Source organism: Schistocerca serialis, chromosome 2 (assembly GCF_023864345.2).
Source record: "Schistocerca serialis cubense isolate TAMUIC-IGC-003099 chromosome 2, iqSchSeri2.2, whole genome shotgun sequence".
Lineage (NCBI taxonomy): Eukaryota > Metazoa > Arthropoda > Insecta > Orthoptera > Acrididae > Schistocerca > Schistocerca serialis.
The window spans coordinates 316,352,823-316,366,130 of NC_064639.1; the positions used below are offsets into that span (position 1 = coordinate 316,352,823).

Sequence of the window (13,308 nt, forward strand, 5' to 3'; positions counted from 1 at the left end):
ATGTGCCATACCACTCTGTTGTGATAAATAAAGCTCCGACAATGCAATGGAGGAAAACACACATTTTGCTCTGGGTGCAATGAAATGTTCCATTGGATAAAGCTGAACAGGGCATGCATATGGCAGAGTTTACGGAACTTGTAGCACTTTACAAGCCCAAATTCCACATGTCAGGTGACAAGCTGGCTATCTATAAAGGGCATAATGTAATCAGGCTTCTTCCATGTCACGCTCATTTAAATCCTATTAAGAACATATGGGTGTAGGTGAAAGGTAGAGTGGTAAGAAACAACAGGTAGTTTACGCTCAATGACATTGAAATGCTGACAAAAGAAGCCACTGCAAGTATTACCACACAGCTGGTCTTGAGTTGTCAGCCATACGAAGAAGGTAGTTGAGGAGAGCTGGCTTCATGGACTGCTGGAAGAACAGACTTAAGAGATGGTAATTTCAATCGGCGCCAGTACCATTTCCAAGGAAGAGGACCGTGATGGTTCTTTCCTTCGGGTTGTACCGCTTATGCCATAACTGTGAGTATGTATATCATTGATTTAATTCTCTGTTCATTATTGTCATTTCTTTACCACCTGGTGGCCCCTAACATTCACGGTGTAAGGTAGGCATAGCTTTATTGCCAGTTATTAACAAATATTAGGACATTTTTAACATAAAAATTGAAGGAAATCTGGCAACACTTCAGGTTTCAAAATCAAAATGTGAGCCATTAAGACTTTTCTCATTTGTTTCCCCTTTCTCAACGACTAGTAAAGCTACGAAGCTACCGCAATATGATACTGAAAAATACCTCAGCTGAAAAAAATGGAGTACACCAATTTCCTGGATTTTACTAACCTAGAGTTGAGAGACGATGTGTAAGGGTAAATGGCTAATCTGAGTGAGAACTGTTGTTTGAACTGAATAGGAACGAACAGGGATATTAAATTGCTTTATTTAATGGATTATGATTGCAATCTTTCTCATCATCGTGAGAACAATCATTAGCCAATAGTTCCCTCTGGTAGGAAGCAGAGCACATGCTGAATGATAGGCACATGATAGAAACAATTTTCCACCTGTGACTCTGATGTTGTGCCTTCTTTACATATTTGATCCATGCATTCTGTATGTAAATTGAGACTGGGGTTATAATTGAGAATGTACCATCATTACGAAATCACATGTTGGTGCATCATACCATTTACTTCACAGATGACAGTCAAGTCTGTGACTGTGGATACCCCTTCTCTGCTCCACAGCATGAAACTCATTTGGATTCCCATTATTTACTTTGTGTCTTCCAAGAACATAGATGCACCCAAAAAGAAATTACAGAATCCAACTGCACTAACATACAACCTCTGACAATAAAGTTCAGTGAATAGTCCTGTAACTTTAACGTAGATGAACTAAGAACTACAGTTACCTTACTGTCCTTCGAAATAGTCACCTCCCATAACTATGCACCGCTAAGCCCTGCGATACATGTCCTGGAAACTTTGCACGAAGTCCTCCTTTGGACGCCCCTAGGTGGGTCAGAGGTGCACTACACAAAAGAAGCGGCTACTCGGGCAGCAGAGTACTTGTGGCGTGCACATGGGGTTTTTTTAGGCTAGGCAGTAGTTCGAGGTGTCCTGATGAACACTCACCAGTTGACGTGCAGGCAGGGAAATCAGTATGTGCTCAGTATAAAGATACTTCAGCTATCAAGATATTAGTAGTAAATTTTCAGAGTGTTCGGAATAAAGTTCCTGAATTTACTGCCCTCCAGGAAGACCTGGCTGAACCCTGAGATAGAAAGTTCTGAAATATTTAGTGAGGGTTGGAATGAGTATCAGTATGACAGATTAGACACTGTAGGAGGTGGTGTCTTCATTGCAGTTGACAAAAATATTGTGTCTACTGAGGTCGAAGTAGAGTAAGATTGTGAAGTTATCTGGACACGTTTAACAGGGCTAGGGGACATAAAGTTAATTGTGGGGTGTTATTACCGGCCACCAGGTTCCACCGTGACAGTTCGAGAATCATTCAAAGGGAGTCTACATTCTGTATCGCAGAAGTACCCGGATCATGCTATATTAGTCGGAGGCGATTTCAACCTACCTAGTATAGACTGGGATGTCTATGGATTCATTACAGGTGGTACAGACAAGCCATCGTGTGAATTACTTTTGAACACATTATCCAAAACCTGTCTTGAGCAGCTAAATCGACAGCCAACACGTAATGGAAATATTTTAGACCCGGTAGCCAGGAACAGACCACACCTTATTGACGGTGTCAGTGTTGAGACAGGGATTAGTGATCATGATGATGTCACTGCGACTATGGTTACGAAAGTTAAAAAGTCGGCCAAGAAGGCTAGGAGAGTATTCTTACTAGAAAGAGCAGATAAGCAGTTGTTAGCATCCCACTTAGTAAATGAATCAATTTCATTTACTTCCGGTACGATGGACATGGAAGAATTATGGGCAAATTTTAAAGACATTGTAAATCACGCATTGGACAAGTATGCGCCGAAAAAGTGGGTCACGGACAGAAAAGACCCACCGTGGTTTAACAGTGCAATTCGGAGAATGCTCAGGAAGCAAAGGCAGTTGCACTCGCGGTACAAGAAAGACCGGGAGAATGAGGACAGGCAAAAGTTGGTAGAGATTCGTGCTGCTGTAAAAAGAGCGATGAGCGAAGCATTCAACCACTACCACCGTCATAACTTAGCAAAAGATCTTCCTGAAAACCCAAGGAAATTCTGGTCTTACGTAATATCGGTAAGCGGGTTGAAGGCTTCTATCCAGTCACTCACTGATCAGTCTGGCCTGGCAATGGAAGACGGCAAAGCGAAAGCCGAAATTTTAAATTTAGCATTTGAGAAATCTTTCATGCAGGAGGATCGTACAAACATACCGCCGTTTGAGTCTCGTACAGATTCCCGTGTGGAGGACATAGTGATAGACATCCCTGGGGTTCTGAAGCAACTGAATGGGTTGAAAATAAATAAATTGCCAGGTCCTGATGGGATTCCAATTCGGTTTTACAGAGAGTACTCTACTGCATTGGCTCCTTACTTAGCTTGCATTTATCGCGAGTCTCTTGCCCAACGTAAAGTCCCGAGCGACTGGAAAAAAAGCGCAGGTGACACCTGTATATAAGAAGGGTAGAAGGACAGATCCTCAAAATTACAGACCAATATCCTTAACATCGGTTTGCAGGATTCTCGAACATATTCTCAGTTCGAATATAATGAATTTCCTTGAGACAGAGGAGTTGCTGTCCATGCATCAGCACCGGTTTAGAAAGCATCGCTCCTGCGAAACGCAACTCGCCCTTTTTTCACATGATATCTTACGAACCATGAATGAAGGGTATCAGACGGATGCCATATTCCTTGACTTCCGGAAAGCGTTTGACTCGGTGCCCCACTGCAGACTCCTAACTAAGGTACGAGCATATGGGATTGTTTCCCAAGTATGTGAGTGGCTCGAAGACTTCTTAAGTAATAGAACCCAGTATGTTGTCCTCGATGGTGAGCGTTCATTGGAGGTGAGGGTATCATCTGGAGTGCCCCAGGGAAGTGTGGTAGGTCTGCTGTTGTTTTCTATCTACATAAATGATCTTTTGGATAGGGTGGATAGCAATGTGCGGCTGTTTGCTGATGACGGGAAGGTATCGTCGTTGAGTGACTGTAGGAGGATACAAGATGACTTGGACAGGATTTGTGATTGGTGTAAAGAATGGCAGCTAACTCCAAATATAGATAAATGTAAATTAATGCAGATGAATAGGAAAAAGAATCCTGTAATCTTTGAATACTCCATTAGTAGTGCAGCGCTTGACACAGTCATGTCGATTAAATATTTGGGCGTAACATTGCAGAGAGATATGAAGTGGGACAAGCATGTAATGGCAGTTGTGTAGAAGGCGGATAGTCATCTTCGGTTCATTGGTAGAATTTTGGGAAGATGTGGTTCATCTGTAAAGGAGACCGCTTACGGAACACTCATACAACTTATTCTTTAGTACTGCTCGAGCGTTTGGGATCCCTATCAGGTCGGATTGAGGGAGGACATAGAAGCAATTCAGAGGGGGACTGCTAGATTTGTTACTGGTAGGTTTGATCATCACGCGAGTATTACGGAAATGCTTCAGGAACTCGGGTTGGAGTCTCTAGAGGAAAGGAGGCATTCTTTTTGTGAATCGCTACTGAGGAAATTTAGAGAACCAGCATTTGAGGTTGACTGCAGTACAATTTTACTGCCGCCAACTTACATTTCGCGGAAAGACCACAAAGATAAGATAAGAGAGAATAGGGCTCGTACACAGGCATATAGGCAGTCATTTTTCCCTCGTTCTGTTTGGGAGTGGAACAGGGAGAGAAGATGCTAGTTGTGGTACGAGGTACCCTCTGCCACGCACCGTATGGTGGATTGCGGAGTATGTATGTAGATGTAGATTGCGTTCAAAAGCCGTGTCACTTTCATTGGATGTCAGGAATATCATCAAATCTCTTTCCTTTCAAAGCGAGTTTAAGTCGAGGGAATAGGAAAAAGTCTGGAGGATTGAGATCCGGCGAGTTTGGCGGATGTTCAAGTTGCACCACCCCCTTTTTGCCAGGAACTGTTTCATAATATTGGCTGTGTGTGGGCAAGTGTTGTCATGTACAAGAAACCAGGAACCTTGTTGTGAATACTGGAGAAGCACCCTGCATAGACGTTGCATGAAATGAGTCAATATTCAACATTCATCATTGTTCCCGCAGTTAGAAATACCTTGTGAATAATGCCTTCACTATCAAAAAGGTGACTAGCATCGTTTTGATGCACGATTTTTTGACTTTGACCTTTTTCCAACGAGATAATGTCAGAGAACACCATTCCATGCTTTGCCGTTTCATTTCTGGGTCATACCAGAGACACCAGGTTTCATACTGAGTGACAAGACGATTCAAGAAACTGGGTGTTGCATCCACCATTTTGACAAAATTCTGTGAAGCCTCTTAACGTGCCTGCTTCTGATCATCAGTCAAGTGATGTGGCGCAAGATGGCAACACATTTTCGTCTTTGCTACGGGGACTGTCAGAAACACATTCCCGGCCTACTTAAAAATGGGTGACGCACTTGTACACACACTTCATGGACACTGCTTGATCCCCATAAACACATACCAGCATTGCATGCATTTCTTTCGGTGTCCTGCTACGCTTAAAACAAAACTTTAAATTGATCCTTTGCCCGTTCATTGTCCTGTTCTCAGTTCGGAAGCAACGCACTAAACAAGCACTTTGTCCAATAGATCTAACACAGAACACACACGATGCTCAATTGAACTATGATGGGGGCAGGTTGTCTACACCGACTGCTACGCAGGTGTGGCATTGTGAGTCACCAGTGTTGCCTGATCGACCGTTCTGACTTCATTCACCGAACTTTGTTGTCAGAGGTTGTATTTCAATATGCATACAAGGAAAATGTGCTTGGCTAGAAGCATTATGAATAAATCTGTTTCAGTTTTGACTCATTCTGTAGCTGAAAATCTGAAGTTATGACTGTCATTGGCATATCAATACTGATCTTTCTCTCTCAACAGATTAAGAGAATTTTCCTTATCCTGATACAGTCTAACTGCGGTCATGTAATTAACAACATCGCACAACACAAATGTGACTTAAATAAGGATTCACAAATAAGTAGCCAAATATTTTGAGACATCAACTTACTGTTCAGCAGAGTTATTGACAAACCCAGCTTCCCTGTGGTCTCTTGCAATAGGCACAGGTGGAACAGGTTGTGGGCCAGCAACTAAGCCTGTAGGTGGCAATCGCAGGTCTTGATCTCCCATGCGAGTCAGTCTTGGATCGACTACCGGAGTGCGATGATCGATGTCACCGGATGCTGTGGGAGGAATGAACTGAACTCCAGCTGGCTGAGCTACAACTGGAGCAGCAAGTGCTGTGGTACGTGGCACAGCAACTGGGGTAGGTGCCGGAGTCCACCCCTGTTGGGCTACTGTTACAGTGACATCTGGGGCAACTAGTTGTTGTGGCGCAGGTACAGGTGCAACTGGCATTGCAAGTGTGGGCTGTACAGCAGTAACTGTTGCTGCAGGTGCGGGAACAGGAACAGGGACTGGTACGGGTCCCGTAATTGTTGGCTTATCCAATGGCATGAGTGGTTGAAGTATAGGATTCGCCTTGTGCAGCATACTCTGAAAAAAAGGGGTAAGTTTTAATACCTTTGTGTGCCACACTCTTCTACATGTTTGAATATATTTGTAATACACACTGATAAACAACAAACATCAAACACATTGTAACAAGTTTACAATGGAAATCTAGATTTCTTTGAAGAGATACACACAGCCCGTGAATGGATTGAAAATTTAGATATTAATTTGTAGATTTAGCATTTTAATTCTATTTAGTTTGTAAAATTATGCAGCTGTCGTATGTTAGTTATCCTCCAGTTTTTATTGCCATGTACTGAATAAACAAATACATGAAATTGACCATTAACTAGCTGTGTGCCCCCCAAATTTAACTATTGACATAAATTTACAGCAGGTCTCCAACAAAAACTAAATAATTTGATTCTGTTAGTCATATTGACAGTGAACACAGATAGAACAATGGTGTGTCACAGTACCGTTTCCTCCCCTGCATGCGCATTACACACACACACACACACACACACACTCAGGGATGGACAAAAATTTTGGAACACCAGCAATACAATATATTACCATTCCTTATATGATGTAGGAAAACCGTTGTCATTCAAAAGAGCTTCCAGTCATCTCAGAACAGATAGGCACAGGTCCTATGTGGTTTTCAAGAGAATCCTACACCATTCTTTCTCCAAAATAATGGCACATACAGGTAATAATGATGGAGATGGCTAGCAATCGTGCAGCTTTCTCTGCAAAGAGTCAATTATATTGAGATCTGAAGACTGTGATTAGGAGACGTGACAATTCACCCTCGTACTCACAAAACTAGTCCTGGATGATGTGAGCTGCGTGAACTGGGGCCCTGTCATCTTAGAAGACGACACCATCATTGGGGAACAAATACTGTACCATAGTATGGATGTGATCATCCAAAATGGTCACACAATCCATGACAATAATGTTACCTTGCAGAGCGACAATAGGGCCCATTGAATACCATAATACATCTGCCCAAATCATCACTGAACTCCCACCATGCTTCATTTTTGGGACGAACTTCGTCAGAAGTTGGGAATTGTGTGATACAAGACTCATCCAACCAAAAGACATTTTTGATTGGTTGGTTTGTGGGATTAAAGGGACCAGACTGCTACAGTCATCGGACCCTTTAAAAAAAAGAAACTAAAACAACCCACAGAGAATAAAAAAAACGAATAACAGGAAAGACGGCAGACGACACAGGACAAGAAATACTCTGACAGAGATCAGACAAAACAAATGAAAATCACACTGAGTGTGACGGTGGTTGGCCAACCATAGAGAAAAAAAAGGAAAAGCCAACCACCGAGAACACATTAAAAACTCAGTTTAAAATCGGAGGCCAAAAGCCAGAATCAACATTAAAAACAAACACTCAGATTAAATGATAAAAACCCCCTGCTTGAATAAAACGTAAAACTAAGCTAGACATAGCATTGTCGTCAGTTAAAAGGGCAGGGAGCGTATCAGGCAGCCCAAATGTCTGCCTGAGCATGGTTAAAAGTGGGCAGTCCAACAAAATGTGGACCACCGTCAACGCCGACCCACATCGACATAGAGGTGGGTCCTCATGCCGCAGTAGAAAGCCTTGTGTCAAGCGGGTGTGGCCAATGCGGAGCAGGCAAAGGACTACCGAGTCCCTGCGGGTGGCTCGCAGGGATGACCGCCACACAGTCGTTGCCTCCTTGACGGCACGGAGTTTGTTGGGGGTGGTCATACCGCGCCATCAGCGTCCCATAGCGCGAAAATGTTGCAGCGGAAGACTGCTCGCAAATCAGTCTCCGGGAGGCCAATGTCCAGGATGGGTTCACTGGTGGCCTGTTTGGCCAGGCGGTCAACATGTTCATTGCCCGGGATACCGACATGACCGGGGGTCCACACAAAGACCACAGAGCAGCCGCAACGGGCTAGAGTATGCAGGGACTCCTGGATAGCCATCACCAGACGAGAATGAGGGAAACACTGGTCGAGAGCTCGTAAACTGCTCAGGGAATCGCTACAGATTGCGAAGGACTCACCTGAGCAGGAGCGGATATACTCTAGGGCACGAAAGATGGCGACCAGCTCAGCAGTGTAAATGCTGCAGCCAGCCGGCAATGAACATTGTTCGGCATGGTCCCCTATAGTTAGCGCATAACCTACACGACCAGCAACCATCGAGCCGTCAGTGTGAACAATGCCAGAGCCCTGATACGTTGCGAGGATGGAAAGAAAGCGGCGGCGGAAGGCCTCCGGAGGGACTGAGTCCTTCGGGCCCTGTGACAATTCCAGCTGAAGGCAAGGGCGAGGCACACACCACGGGGGTGTACGCAGAGGTGCCCAGAAAGGAGGCGGAAATGGTGAACCCCCAAGCGCGGAGAGAAGCTCTATGACGCGGACCGCAATCGTACATCCAGACCTGGGCCGACGTTCCGGAAGATGGACGTGCGACTGTGGGAATAGTAGACGATAGTTAGGATGCCTGGGCAAGCTGAAAACATGGTCAGCATAAGCGGCCAGCAAACGTTGGCGCCGTAACCGCAGTGGAGGGACACCCGCCCCCACAAGTATGCTGTCCACTGGGCTGGTCTGGAAAGCACCAGTGGCAAGTCGTATCGCGCTGTGGAGGAATGGGTCCAGCACCCGCAGCATAGTTGGGGCTGCTGAGCCATAAGCCAGGCTCCCATAATCCAGACGAGACTGGATTAATGCCTGGTAGAGCCGTAGGAGAGTAGATCGGTCGGCGCCACACCTGGTGTGGCTCAGGCAATGCAGAGCATTTAGATGCCGCCAACACATCTGTTTAAGCTGCCGAATATGAAGCAGCCAAGTCAACCGGGCATCAAAAACCACCCCCAAAAACCTATGTGACTCCACCACAGCAAGAAGTTTGCCATCAAGATAAAGCCGCGGCTCCGGGTGAACAGTGCGTCGCCGGTAGAAATGCATAATGCGGGTCTTGGCAGCCGAAAACTGAAAGCCATGCACTACAGCCCAAGACTGCACCTTGCAGATAGCGCCCTGAAGCTGACGTTGAGCGGCTGCAATGCCAATAGAGCTATAGTAAAGGCAGAAGTCGTCAGCATAAAGGGAAGCGGAGACAGAATTTCACACCGCTGCAGCGAGACTGTTTATCGCAATTAAGAACAGGCAGACACTGAGGACAGATCCCTGTGGTACCCCGTTCTCCTGGACTCGGGAGGAACTATGGGAGGCCGCGACTTGCATGCGGAAGGTGCGACACGACAGAAAATTGCGGATAAAGATCGGCAGAGGGCCCCGAAGACCCCATCCATGAAGCGTAGAAAGGATGTGATGACGCCATGTCGTATCGTACGCCTTCCGCATGTCGAAAAAGACAGTGACCAGGTGCTGACGGCGGGCAAAGGCAGTACGGATGGCCGAATCCAGGCTCACATGATTGACGGCGGCAGAGCGGCCTTTACGGAACCCACCCTGAGACGGAGCCAGAAGGCCCCGAGACTGCAGTACCCAGTTCAACCGCCGGCTCACCATCTGTTCAAGCAACTTGCAAAGAATGTTGGTGAGGCTAATGGGATGGTAGCTGTCCACTTCCAAAGGGTTCTTGCCTGGTTTCAGAATGGGGATAACAATACCTTCCCGCCATTGCGACAGAAACTCACCCTCGACCCAAATACGGTTGTAAAGGTCGAGGAGCCATCGCTGGCGGTCCACTCAAAGGCGTTTCAGCATCTGACAGTGGATGCCATCTGGCCCAGGAACGGTATCAGGGCAAGCGGCTAGGGCACTGCGAAATTCCCACTCACTGAATGGAACATTGTACGATTCTGGATGGTGGGTACGAAACGAAAGGCTCCGACGTTCCATCTGCTCTTTAATGGAGCGGAAGGCCAGGGGGTTATTCGCAGAAGCGGAACTCATAGCAAAATGCTCTGCCAAGCAGTTTTCAATGACGTCGGAGTCAGTACAAACTGCTCCATTCAGTGAGAGCGCAGGGACGCCGACAGGGGTCCGATAGCCGTAGACACGTCAAATCTTGGCCCAGACCTGCGATGGAGTGACATGGAGGCCAATGGTGGACACACAAAGCTCCCAGCACTCCTGCTTGCTTTGGCGGATAAGGAGGTGGGCTCGCGCACGCAGCCGTTTGAAGGCGATAAGGTGGTCTATGGAGGGATGCCGCTTGTGACACTAGAGCGCCCGCCAGCGATCTTTAATCGCTTCAGCGATCTCAGGCGACCACCAAGGCACAGTCCGCCGCCGAGGGGACCCAGAAGAATGGGGAATGGCAGATTCGGCGGCAGTAACGATGCCGGTGGTGACCGATTGAACCACCGCCTCAATGTCATCATTAGAGAGAGGCTCAATAGTGGCAGTGGAGGAGAACAAATCCCAGTCAGCCTTATTCATAGCCCATCTGCTAGGGCGCACAGAAGAGTGTCGCTGTGGCAGTGACAGAAAGATCGGAAAGTGGTCACTACCACACAGGTCGTCATGCACTCTCCATTGGACAGACGGTAAGAGGCTAGGGCTGCAGATCGAAAGGTCGATGGCAGAGTACGTGCCATGCGCCACGCTGAAGTGTGTGAAGGAACCATCATTTAAAAGCGAAAGATCGAGCTGTGCCAAGAAATGCTCAATCGTGGGGCCTCGACCTGTCGCCACCGACCCATCCCACAGAGGGTTATGGGCGTTGAAGTCGCCCAGTAACAAGAAAGGTGGTGGCAATTGGGCTATCAGCGCAGCCAGGACATTCTGCATGACATCACCATCCGGTGGCAGGTAAAGGCTGCAGATGGTAACAGCCTGTGGCGTCCACACCCGAACAGTGACAGTCTCTAAAGCCGTTTGTAGAGGGACAGACTCGCTGTGAAGAGAGTTAAGGACATAGATGCAGACGCCACCAGACACCCTTTCATAAGCTGCCCAGTTCTTATAATAACCCCGATAGCCACGGAGGGCGGGGGTTCACATTGCTGGAAACCAAGTTTCCTGAAGAGCAATGCAGCAGAAAGGGTGAAGGCTGATAAGTTGGCGGAGCTCAGCTAGATGGTGGAAGAAACCGCTGCAGTTCCACTGGAGGATGGCATTGTCCGTGTCTGAGAAAGGCGTGACGAGACTGGGAAGGCAGTTACGCCGCTGGGTCACCTGCTGCCTCCGATTGAGCACCTGTGCTAGTGCTATCCACGGTAGCTGAGGGACCGGCGAGATCGAGGTCCTCAGCGGATGCCAGAATCTCCACCTCATCCTCAGACACAGAGCTTGTAGGAAGCGGTGGGACAGGTGCCACCGCAATGTCGTTAGTCTTGGGGACTTTCTTCTTCTTCTTCTGTTTCTCTCGCTGTGCCTTCAGTTGTTCAGACTTGGAGGGTTTCACTGGGTCAGTCTCAGGGATGGATGATGACCGTGAGGCCCTACGACCAGGGACTGGCGGTTATTTCAGCCACTTGCAGGTGTCTGCTTTTCCGCTGGTCGGAACTTGCGAAGGGAGGTCCCCAAGGGCCCCTTCCTGGCGAGAGTAGCCGAAGAAGTCTTACTCTTCTCCGGCTGGGAAGGGGGAACAGATGTCCTCGATGGTTGGGGTGGTGTTGCTCCTGAAGTAGATGGAGCAGGAGCAACAGGGAATGAAGTGCCCCCCACAACCAAGGGGGCCGGTGGATTCTGACCGATCTTAGAGCTGATATGTGACGATGGGAGAACCTTTGTTGCAGTAACGACGTATGTCGACGTCATTGCCACAGGATGGAGCCTCTCATACTTTCATTCAGCCTCGGTGTGGGTCAAGCGGTCCAGGGTCTTATACTCCATTATCTTTCGTTCTTTATGAAATATCCTACAATCTGGCGAGCAGGGGGAATGGTGTTCTCTGCAGTTAACACAGATGGGAGGCGGAGCACATGGAGTATTGGGATGCGAAGGACGTCCACAATCTCGACATGTGTTGCTGGAAGTACAGCGGGATGACATGTGCCCGAACTTCCAGCATTTAAAACACTGCATCGGAGGAGGGATATATGGCTTCACATCGCAGCGGTAAACCATCACCTTAACCTTTTCGGGTAAGACATCACCCTCGAAGGCCAAGATGAAGGCACCAGTGGCTACCTGATTATCCCTCGGACCCCGATGGACGCGCCGGACAAAGTGAACACCTCGTCGTTCGAGGTTGGCGCGTAGTTCATCGTCGGACTGCAGAAGAACATCCCTATGGAATATAATACCCTGGACCATGTTGAGACTCTTATGGGGCGTGATGGTGACGGAAACAACCCCCAACTTGTCGCAAGCGAGCAACCTCCGTGACTGGGCAGAGGATGCTGTTTTGAAGAGTACTGACCCATAGCGCATTTTGGACAAGCCCTCCACCTCCCCGAACTTGTCCTCTAAATACTCCACAAAAAACTGGGGCTTGGTTGGCATAAAAGATTCACCATCGACCCGTGTACAGACAAGGTACCGGGGTGAATAATCGCCATTGCTGTCTTGAGCCATGCGTTCCTCCCATGGAGTGGCCAGGGAGGGAAATGATCTTGGATTGGATTGCTTGCCGTTGAGGTTAGACCTCGATCGCTTAGAGACTGCTGGTGGAGGCCCACCAGCGAGAGATGATGTACCACGCTTCATTGCGGGTCATCCGCCCTAATGCCACCCACTCCGACCAGGGGCTCTCCCCACGGGTGCCACCCATCCGCAGCAAAGACCACCTGGGAGGATGGCCTTTGCCGGGAGTCCCGATGCCCCAGAGGGATAGGCATCTATTGCTCGGCATATGTGGGGAGGTAGCAGCTCAGGCATCAGCAGTGTGATCCCTGTGTAGTCAGGGGGCTACCACCAAGAGGGTACATGACGACCCCACCACAACGGACTGGCTACCGTGCTGGATGTCGGGTGTCTAATATCCATATGTGTCAGGAGGGCAAAGATGGAAGTTCAGAATGGAGGGCATATATGCTACCCGGAACACACAGCAGCTGATGTGGCCGGAAGCTTGGTGGAAGGCCAACTCCATGACACTAACGGTTGTGCCAGATCTTAGGGCAAGATGGATATAGAATGCACCACGTAAGGCGTCCTTCCCCAAATGGTACGCACTAACAGAAAATTTTGAAATCTAGTGGTCAAACCCCTTAGGGGATCATCACATTAAG

General features: G+C 47.8%; 1 protein-coding gene across 2 annotated transcripts in view; it reads right to left on the minus strand.

Annotated features, from left to right (window-relative positions):
• The window catches only part of LOC126457114 (cleavage stimulation factor subunit 2 tau variant), a 91,242-nt gene that overhangs the window by 34,767 nt on the left and 43,167 nt on the right, over positions 1 to 13,308 (minus strand). For both annotated transcript variants that reach the window (XM_050093164.1, XM_050093163.1), the window contains exon 5: positions 5,712 to 6,199. In XM_050093164.1, the coding sequence (XP_049949121.1) occupies positions 5,712 to 6,199 (488 nt within the window). The remainder of the gene's footprint in view (positions 1 to 5,711; positions 6,200 to 13,308) is intronic.